General features: G+C 43.9%; 2 protein-coding genes across 2 annotated transcripts; both read right to left on the reverse strand.

Moving 5' to 3' along the window:
* Nucleotides 1–1,740: 1,740 nt before the first annotated feature.
* Nucleotides 1,741–4,679, reverse strand: LOC144739720 (carbohydrate sulfotransferase 15-like; the record flags this gene model as incomplete). Its single annotated transcript, XM_078622638.1, is given in 9 exon segments — nucleotides 1,741–1,923; nucleotides 2,002–2,149; nucleotides 2,646–2,690; nucleotides 2,692–2,803; nucleotides 2,958–3,140; nucleotides 3,360–3,417; nucleotides 3,494–3,809; nucleotides 4,361–4,447; nucleotides 4,449–4,679. Coding segments are annotated over 9 exon segments (1,363 nt in total), but the record flags the coding sequence as incomplete, so codon positions are not given.
* A 3,548-nt stretch (nucleotides 4,680–8,227) lies between these two features.
* On the reverse strand, nucleotides 8,228–10,330 carry LOC144739721 (NK1 transcription factor-related protein 2-like). The gene is made up of 2 exons (XM_078622639.1): nucleotides 10,129–10,330; nucleotides 8,228–8,829 (listed from the first exon to the last, which is right to left on the reverse strand). Exons 1-2 carry the CDS (start codon nucleotides 10,328–10,330, stop codon nucleotides 8,228–8,230), a joined length of 804 nt encoding a protein of 267 aa, XP_078478765.1.
* Between the last annotated feature and the right edge of the window lie 649 nt (nucleotides 10,331–10,979).

Consider the following 10,979-nt stretch of genomic DNA (forward strand, 5'->3'; position numbering starts at 1 on the left):
ATGTGTGTGTGTGTGTGTGGGGGGGGGGGGGTCACTGAACGATTCGGTGAACGAATCTTCTGAATGTTTTTTTTTTCTTCATTTGACTCACCTCAAACGTCATCGGTATCTTGTCTTTTTTCCGTACCAAAGCTCTGAAAACTTTGAAGCGGTGGTTCAAGGGAAACGCCGCTTTGAAGCAGATGGCCACCACTAGTTTACATGTTTCCATAGTCACCAGTGTTTTCATTATTTGCTCTGTGTGCTGTGTACGTGTAGGACTGGTGAAAATGCCCTGTGATCTCCAGGCTAAAATCTCAACCTGTGCCAAAATGGTTAAAGGTGGAAAGCTTTTCTATTCAGTGAGCAATGATGGCAAATGGGTAAGTGTTTTATTATCTTAGCACACAATGAAAACGTTTCAGTAAACCTGATCTTGTCAGGGCTTTCTTTTTCTATTTTTATTTTTTTTTTCAGTTTGCTCATCCAGAGACACCTAGAAATGAGCCCAGGAATCGCGAGGCCTCTACAAGCACAGGGAGAATGCTGAGTCAGGTGAAATCATCCTTGCCGCAGGCCTTGAATCGTGAGCGATACACTAAATATAAAACTGAGCAGGTACGTGAGCAGAAAACATTGTCTGTGCTATGAGAGTATAAATATTTATCTGACATCCTCCCCCATCCAAGTATAGCTGACAAAACAAATTCTGCCTTCTTACTTGACTTGGTTCCTGTCAGATATCCAGAGTGTATCCCTTCTCAGACCATGACAACAAGCACGCTTTAAAAGACAGTATCTTTCTTTTCAATCATGTGAGTATGAAAAACAAATCTGTGAGTATCTTTACATCCTTGAAAGCCAAACCAATATCTGATGTTGCTCTGCAGGGTGTCGGACTCAGGAAGTGTGCCGATGAGCTCCGCCAGAACAACTCCCACTTCTGCCTCTCTGAAGATGCTGTACAGAGGAAGAACCTCACAGCCTACCAGACTGAGTTTGTGGTGAAGCACGCTATCCATGCGCCATCCAACAACAGGCGGTTCCCACACAACCACAAGAAAAAGTGTGCAGAGGCTGCTTTGGCACATGCAGGGGAGCAGTTTATGTGGTTCGGACAGATAAAGTGACCACACAAGTACTGGCAGCGACCTAAGCTACGTGTGTACAGGAGGCGTCATCGAGACTGCCAAACACACAAACAACACCTCAACTTCCTCAAGGGAGGGTTCCTGAGGGAGAGACTGTTGGAAAACTCTCCCGGTCAGCAGTGCTGCCTTGTAAGCTAGCTTGATACTTACAATCGAGTACGCGGTCCAAATGTTGCCAGTGCAACTCCCGTGTGTGTCTGTTGCATTAACAATGGTAATTACAATGGGCGTGCGTGCGCTCGTGGTCATAGAAGCCTGTTTACACTTTTTATATCATAAAAGCAAACAAACTCCCCTGGTTTTTGAGCTGACCAGACTTACTGTTTTGCTTTAGTGTACCTTACATTATGGCATTAAACGTCTACTTGATGGTGTACTGCTAGTTGTATTTAAAACAGCTTTCCAATGTTGCTGCATAATCTTCATCTCTGATTCACCTGGTGCATCACATTTTCCTTCAAGAGCAAATAAATCATACAAATATACATTTGTTCAGTTTCCAGTATCATATAATCCTCATATAAATCCTCATGTAATAGTTATGTAATAGTGCAGTAATTCCTGCATCAGCTTCTTCCTGCAGTGGTGCACATACACCCACATCAGGTACCACTCCAGAGGAAGGTCCTGTCACCCAGCACACTGGCCAGCTTTTCGTTGAAGGGCCTGTAAAAGTCCCGGAGGAGTTTTCTGGTGGCTGGAAGCATAAGACCCTTGTTCTTGTCTTTTTCCTGCCGGGTGTTTGCCTTCTCCTGATTGATCATTTCAACCTCCTGCTGTGCTGACAAAGGGTCTGCAAAGATGATGAGACCAGGTCTTTCAGATGTAACTTTTTTAAACACAGAGTACAATGTGTCAGTTTAACACCTACCTAAACTCAGAAAATCAAAAGTCTTCCTCAACACCATTTTAAGGTTGGCTGCATAGTCCTCCATTCGAATAACAAGAATCTGCTCCCTGGGGAAGACTGTCAGCCAGTCCAGCAAGAAGACACTGTACAGCCCTAGAGAGAGCCTCACCTGTGAGGACACATCCAAAAACATTCATGTGGTGACACATGCACTCATAGTGTTACTCAGTTTCGTCAGGGGGGAGACCCTGAAACAATGGTCAGGCAATGACTGTATAGATCGTATGCAAACTGTGAGCTCACATGTGCTGACCTCTAGCTAGTATTGCATTGTTTGTTCATGGTGTGTCACTGCACACTGAAGAAGGTGCAAACATACACGTGATCATAAAGTGTTTTCTCATGCTGTAGTAGCTTCTTATAAAGGCTAATGTCTCTGAGACCTGCGGAGACACTGACTGTCCTTAAGAGGGCACTATAGTTCAACACAAACACAAGAGCACTACTCAAACACAAGAGTCATATGAACCAGACCTACGTGTGTGTGTGTGTGTGTGTGTGTGTGTGTGTGTGTGTGTGTGTGTTTTAAACCTGAGATGGACTCTCATCTCATTGAGCTGATGATATCATGATTGTCCAGCCTGAACAGATGATTTCATGCTGACCGGCAATGACTTGTGAAGACTTCTGTTGTACACACAGGAACGAAGGGGACGTCTCCAGAAGGCAGGACTGGAACAACTGGATAGACTGGATGACTTTTAGATGGAAGATCTTTGCTGACTTGCTGCGCTCCGTAAAATACAGGTAGTCAGAATACAGTCTGGGAATAGAGTGAAACAGCGTTAGAAGCCAGATGGAACTGCTGAACATACATGAATTCTTCTACAAAATTTGTTCTGAAACAACATTAAATGGTAAAAAAAAGGCATTTCAGCAGAACCACAGAAGATGTGTGGCTGGTCTTCATCACATACCTGTCTGTGGGATCTCTGAACATGACGATGATTTTGGCATTGGGCTGGACAGTGTGGATGATGTCCTGGACCAGAACTGATGGTTCCTTTAAGTAATCAGGACGATATGTGCAGCCCAAGTTGTCCCACATGGTGGACGCGCTGAAATCACCTGTCAAGACAGTGACAGTCACTTGAACATATCTGAGTTCAATTTCAGGCAGATAGGGTTTATAAATGTGGCAAAATGAGGTCAACAATTTGGTCAGGATTGGGGTCATGTTCAAAGTCCATAAGACCAAAACAAAAAATAGGAAGAGCTATTAACACGTTTTCACATGTTCACCTGCTATAAACTGTGGTACATCTCCAGATGAATTTCTTCTATGTACTTCTTCGTTCTTTTGAGCTACCAAGTCAAACACATCCAGATACACATCCAAAGGCATTCTCTTCTGCTGGATGCCGTTCGTTTTCCAACCTACAATGACCAAAAAAGTTAAAATGACACACAGACAGACAGACAGACAGATAGTACCAGTACTGTAAATACTTACCAATGCGCCTGCGGGTCCACCAGTGTGGCTCTTTTATTAAGTTAAACCTGAGATCTGGATGCAGCTTCAGTCGTTTGAACAAGTCTGTTGTGCCACACTTTGGCTGACCGATGAGATAGAAGTATGGCAAGCAGCGCAGACGGAGGACTTTGCCATCTTGGTGGTGTAAGTTTTGTGTGAATTCGGTCCTAAGATTCTTCCTCACCCTGTCCTCCATACGGAAACTGTTCTTCTCGTATGGATCACCTGAGATCTCCTCATACCAGCAAGGGCTTTTGATATCACGCAGGAACTGGCGAGGGAATACACGGAACAACTGTGGAGACAATCACAAGCATTTTCAGAGCAAAGACAAATTCATTCATACACTTTGGGCAAATTCACTGTTAGATGGTGCCACACCGAAACAAACTGAGTCTATACCGATTGTGTTACGTTCACCTTCCATGACCATGTATCTGTGTTTAACATGAGCCGTCTTCACAGCGTACTGGAAACACAAGCCCAGGGCTCCAGAGAGTTGCATGCTGTCAGCTAAAAGCTAAAGCTAGCATAGGTAAGAGCCTGTTGGCAGTAGCATCCATTGCTACTAACACACAGTCTTAATGCGTAATTCAAAATGGAACTTCAAGTGATGGAACTTCACCAAGTGACTTTACAACTCCTTCCCACATGTCACCATGGAGTACTGTGGTTGTTACTGTCACTTCATAGCAAGAAGGTCCCAGGTTTGAACTCCTGTGGGGTTTGCATTCTGTCTGCGTGGGTTCTCTCCAGGTTCTCCGACTTCCTCCCACCTCCAAAAGCATGCTGAGGTCAGATGGAGATGAAAGGGACACAGCAAACAAACATCGACCAGAGACTTACATCGGGGGCAGCTGCTGTGATTTCTTTTATATCAGGCACTTTCCTGGGGGGATATTCTAGGCTTGAATCAATCAGCTTCAACCCCACACTTCATGTCGAGTAGATCCTCTTCAGAACAAACTTCCACACCTGTCGCATTGGTGGAGGTAGCGTCAGATCTGAGCTGATGTGGGGGGGGTAACAGAGGTCCTCTCTTGTCCCACCCCAGGATGTAGGAAGAGATCACGATGAACATCAGTATCAAACCCAACAGGAAGCTCACTGCTTTGACTTTTGAGATGTATTGTAGCTTTGTCAGGGACAGGAAGTGAATAAACATCCTGACCCAGTTCTGAGTCACGGGCAAACTGTGAGGACCAGAGTGACTTCTCCTGTATTGGCATTCTGATGGTGACATCCTGACATACAAGAAGACAAAGAAGACATATGTAGCTGCTGATTGTATACAGGTGAGGTAGGAGCAGGGTGACATCTAAAACCTTCACCGCAAGCAGCCCACGGAGACCGGTTTCCACACCCCTGACATACTGTTCATTAATTCAGCCACACACACGTATGTGAGAAGCTGTGAGAAGCAGTTTTTTTTTTCTTTCTTTCTGTTCTGAATGCTTGTGTCTGTAAAACCAGACAGAGCACACACTGTTAAAAAAGAAAAAAAAAGATTACACTGAGAAAATGCAAACTATCAACTTTTGACTAATGTTATTGACCTTGACCTAGGTCAACCACGAAAGTTGAGAAAACTCAAAAATGGATTTGCATCACCTTTTTTACAGCGCAAACAACAGAACTAAAGCTTATGTGTGGTCAGCCATAGTTAAACAGATATTGGTAGACTCTTCTGGTGCCAAAGAAAGCGTTACTCAAATCCAAGTTAGGGAAGTATTTGTTTCAAATCAAAGCTAATTCACAGTTACTGCATTTGTGCCACTCATTGTTTTACAGCTTTCACTGTAGATTTGAAGTTATAATATACCGTCTGAGTTGACAGCGTGGATTTTCTACATAATTTAGTCGGTTGGGTCCCTTTTTTTCTTCATCATGTCAACTGACAACTAATTTTGAGGTACAATAAACACAAATGTCCTTTCGTTTTATGGTGAAGCCAGAGAGTTCCGTCTAAACATTCTGATATGGTGGAACTCTCTCATAGTTTCAGCATTGCTGGAGCTTTTGAACGCCCACCATTGGCAAACGTATCATAATGTTGACTTGACTGAGGGCATTTAACATCAGACCTGACCCACTGCAGAGCTATCTTTACTCCAAGCTATTGTTATTATCAGCATAATGAATGAACTTATTTGTAATGAATGAACTTATTTGTAATAATAATAATGTACAAAGTCGTCATTCAGCCAGAAATCTAACAAAATCCATTTGCTAAAATTTTTGTTGTTTGTGTGTGTCTGTGTGAAAGAAACAAGACCCACAGTGAATCCAGGCGTCACGGGTGAATCCACAGGTAAATCCACAGGTAAATCCAAACCTCTGCTGCTGACTTTCTCTTCACAGGTGTTTACATGAACGTGACGTAGATGACAGCATGATGTGGAACACGATCACAAGCAGATTTAGTCACAGCAGAAACGTGGACCGTCTGTCAGTGTTGAGCAGCGGAGGATGACCAATCAGCAGCAGTAGATCAGCCTGGGGGCACAGATTTGAACCAGCACACGCACACACACGTTTGATGCACCTCTATGGTGAATGTTGTGTCTGCATTTTTTTAAACTGGGGTGGGGCACTGACTCTGGAGTCAGTAGGCGTGCATAGTCCCCTGTCACTCACACACACACACAGAGAGAGAGGGAGAGAGAGAGAGAGATGTATTGATAAGATAGATAGATAGAGAGAGAGAGAGACATGTTTTTCGGCTCCTTGGCTCAGATATTTTATTTGCTTCAATTAATTTATTACCAAATTATACATAAAAGAAATTACTAATGTAAAAAATCAGACAAAAAGGTCCAATCTCTGATGATGTACACTACCTTTCAAAAGTTTGGGGTCATCCAGACAATTCCAGTTTTGTAGCTTCTCTAATCAACAGTTTTCATGTGTGCAAATATAATTGTGCAAAGGTTTTCCAATCACCATTCACCTTTTAACATGATTAGCTAACAAAATGTAGCATTAGCACACAGGAGTGATGGTTGGTGGAAAAGGCCTCTGTAGGTGTAGGTAGATATTCCATTAAAATCAGATGTTCACAGCTTAAAATAGTCATTTACCACATGTCTAGAAGAGTCAGATTCATTTAACATTGTTGTCATCAGGGGGGGAAAAAAAAGCGCCCTCAAACTTTTGTAGGTAGTGTTTGGTAGTATATTTGATTTATACATTTGCAACTATGTACAGTGGAATAACTCAACGTCAATAAAATATAATTAAAAGAGCAAGCAGCATCAAGGTAACAGATTTAACAGACAGGTATTCAGAGAAAACAAAGGCTGCCTGTGAACTGGTTCACTCTGTGGTGTGTGTGTGTGTGTGTGCGTGTGTTGTGGAACACACCCCAACCACTCACACTCACACACAGCCACCACCACCCTATCTGAGGTGGCTGATGTGATTCCAGGGATGCTCCATGCCACCACGCCCATGACGTGTGTCATACAGACACAGCTTTCTGTAAGTCTCACTATCCTGTTTCTAGCGCTGAGCCTGGGCAGGGTGACAGGTAGTTGCTGGAGCCAATCACAGCTGACAAGGGGCGGGATCCAACCTGGACCGATACCTGTCAATCACTATCTACCCATAGCCCTCGAGAAAACAGAGGCCTCCAACTCAACTGGAATTCTGTGGACAAAAATAGACGAAGCACAACTGAGAAAAACGTGAAGTAATGTTGGAGCGAATGAGAGTGAATGACTGAGGGTCAGTTCCATTGCAATTGCGGTTTAGTAGACGGAAGGTGAAAGCAGCGACGCTGAGCGGTCATTATGTGTCAGTGAAGAAAAGCAGTTTCAGGATGCAAACCTCCTATTTGTGTTCACGAGACTATGACGTTAGGGGTCGCGGTCGTGTTGGAGCCGATCCCAGCTGTCAACGGGGTGAACGTCAGGGTACACCCTGGACAATTCACCAGTTCAACAAGGTCACATGAAGGACAGACAACCATTCACATTCACACCTACCGGCAATTTAGAGTAACCAATTAACTACAGCATTTTTTTGGAGGTGGGAGGAATCCAGAGAGACCTCATATAGACACATGCATGCAAACTCCACATAGAAAGATCCCAGGCCAGGAATCAAACCAGGGATCTTCTCGCTATAGGTAACAGTACTAAACACTGTACCACCGTGTTGCCCACGGTTGAGATAAATAAAATAGATGTATTATTTATTAGTTTAATGCTATGACAACTTTCATTTAGTGCCACATGGTTAAGAGGGAGACAAAACCTCTCAATCTGTTCTCATTTGGATGAATACAAGAGCCACACACTGTTTTTGTTTGTTTTCTTTTTCTTTTTTAATTAAGTTAAGTAGTGTTGCATGAATGACAACAAATGCAATTCACCTGTGAGAGGTAGAACCACAGCTGGGTATTTATTTGACTTTATTTTTTGCAATATGGCACATTTAGTGATACAGCAATGGACGTGAATGATGATGGGCAGTCGGCGTGTGAGGAAGTTACCACTCCTTTCACAAATTGTGCCTTTGTTGGGAATCTTTGGAGATGGTCCATGGCGATACTTATTTTTTTAAGGCTTTAGAGCCTTTTGACAGTAGCCCAGCAGAAAATGGTGATGACACATATTAAAAACGTTTGCAGACACAATCTGTCCCCAATGCAGCTGTCAACTCAGTAGAAGTTCGGCTGAGGCTGGTTATTCTGTCCCCGTAAGGTTCTTTTCAAAGGTGAGGGTTAAAATAGTTTGGCTGCACGAAACCGGACATGAATGGATGCAGAAGCCCTCCAGTGGAGGAAAGCGGAACAGCACCACCCGCGTGGAAAATCACATTCCCAGAGTTGAAGCTGGGGAAAGTTTGGTGGAAGCTGGTGGGATTCGACCCACATGTGTTCGGACTGGGACTCATAGAGACCACAGAATTGGAGCCCGGCTGCAAGGTGCTGTCCGCTCCGGGGTTTTGCTTTTTCCACTTGGTTCGTCTGTTTTGGAACCAGATTTTCACCTGGGTTTCGGTCAAGCTCAAGGACAGAGCCAGGTTGAGTCTCTCGCACACGGATAGGTACCGAGTTGCGCGGAACTTGTTTTCCAGCGCCACCAGCTGCTCGTAGGTGAACGCCGTTCTGGCGCGTCGTGGTTTGGCACAGGTCTGGTCTGCGCGCCGCCGCTTGGGCGGTGACGCGTCCTGCAAGGTGACGGCTGAGTCCTCTGCGTCGTCCAGCTGCCCGGTGAGACAGATGTCACTTTCAGATGATGTGGAGAGCAGGACAGGGGCGGCAACCGTGTGATGTTCAGCGTGTGCGTTGTCATCTCCTGCATCCTGTCCTGAAAAAACACCAAGTGTGAGAAAACAGCCTCCAGAAGTCAGCAGCAAAGTCAGAACGGCTCGATTTAATCAGGCTCCAACCGCCATCCAGCGTGTACAGCCAATGATTTGACGCAGTGTTTGCCCTTCTTTGCCCGTTTAACCTATAATAGTAGTTCAGTATAATGTGTCGAACTACATCATGTACTTTTTGATGACATTTTTTGAATGAATGTTCTCAAATCCTTCACCATCAGTTCACATCATTATAATTCATTCACACTCTAAAGATAAACCCGATAAAGACAATAGTTTCGTAGAACTTGTTCAGATGTACCTAAAGTCATGAATATTTCCAGAAGTAACTGACACATATGTCTGTAATGTTTGTTTTGTAAATAAATTACATAACACCGGTTGTAATTCGTATCTCCCCAACACTGACTAACGGATACAAGTTTGTTTACTGCATACAGTGTCTTTAATAAGCCGTGTGTGGTGCTGCAGTGTTTCCACTGTCACACTCGGGGCCTTTAGGATGGACAGCGCCTGGTGCGCACCCTGAGGTAACAGTAAACACCTGCTTCACCTCTTTGTGCCACTAAACTGCATTTTAAAACTGCATTTTAAAACACAAAGGTGTGGTAAGTATGTGATTGAGGTCCTGGGGGTCGTTGGAGCGGAGGAGCCTTAATCCTTAAATAATTTATAAACCTACACAGCGCATCAAATGTCATGTTACGGAAAGAAATCCCGTCTAAATCCAACTCCGCCATCTCAGCCGTGACGTGCTAATGGAGTTTCATATTTGCTGGGGGAGGAGGAGGATCGATAAATGTCATCTATTTAAAGGGAAGTTTTAATCGAACGATATTTAGGATCAGACATGGATGGGGTGTGAAGTTTGTACCTGCAAGGTGCTGGAGGGAGATATGCAGGATGCAGTAATGGGATATCGATCAAAGCGCGCGGAGGCATCCTCAATGGGACGATTTAAACAATTATCTAGGCTGCCTGTCCCAATGCCAATCACATGCTGGAGCTCCGGGAGAAAACCTTTGTGGCTTCCTTCAAAGGAAACGCAGCCTTGGAAATTAAGGGAAGGTCATCCAGAGATGACAATCTGCTTGGAAACGAAGTCCCGTCATCTGGTTTGGAGTCTAAACCCGGCAGAAAGTTGTATTATAACATTACACACTGAAGATGTTAATGTTATTCATGCTGTTTTATCTAGTTTGTAAATAATACCGCGACATTTACAAAAAAAGGAAAAACAGAGCGAGAGAGAGAGAGAAGTGCGAAATGTCTGATTTAGTCACCTGCTCTCGTCCCACATGAGAAGTCTCTGCTTGCGCCGGTGTCCGCCTCCAAACTTGTCCCCTCTGCGTTTGGCACTCGGATCCTCGCAAGTTCGTTAACTCGTTTGCTGTTGAATTTGTTTGGATCCAGAATGTCGATAATGGAGAAGGAGATCTTGTGACCAGACGTCATTTTCACCTCGCATTCCTCAGAGTCCAGCATGTTTTACAGAGAAATACCCTTAATGATGGATAAACCACGTCGTGCGTAATTACGCATGTGTGGAGTTTTCGTTCAGAACTTCTCCTTGTCTGCAAGCTTCATCGAACCGGATTAGTGGCGTCGATCCCTCGCAGCGTGGACGCCTCTGCTCCTGTCTGTCAGTCTTGCAGGGTGAATGAGATGCCCGGTCTTTAAAGCTTCTGTCCCCCTCCTCAGCCCCACAGCCAGACACGTGACACAAACACTATTAGTGTTTCACACGACCTCCTAATGGGCCCAAAGCATTCGTCAATAATCACCCATATCGTAAAATTCAATAATCCGCGACCTGAAAGGAAACTGGGCACAGATGGCACTTAATCTACATCAGAGATCACCCGTCTGCGCAAATTGTACTCTTAATTAAACTGTTTAGGTCTCTGAGAATTCAGAGAATTTCTCTGAAAAGAGAATTCCTAGATCCTTAGAACAGTAGATATTTTTTAAACTGTGAAAATCAGTATGGCAAATCCATTACAAATATTGTTTTAAAAAATACAAACACTAGGTATTAAATATTTGCAAGTGGAAAAATATAGAGAAAGTGAAAATCAAATGTCTTATGTCTACTGGAAATGTATTCAGGCAATAGTCAGCTATGAATTAACAT

Source organism: Lampetra planeri, unplaced genomic scaffold, assembly GCF_965212315.1.
Source record: "Lampetra planeri unplaced genomic scaffold, kcLamPlan1.2.h2 scaffold_1677, whole genome shotgun sequence".
In the NCBI taxonomy this organism is placed as follows: domain Eukaryota; kingdom Metazoa; phylum Chordata; class Hyperoartia; order Petromyzontiformes; family Petromyzontidae; genus Lampetra; species Lampetra planeri.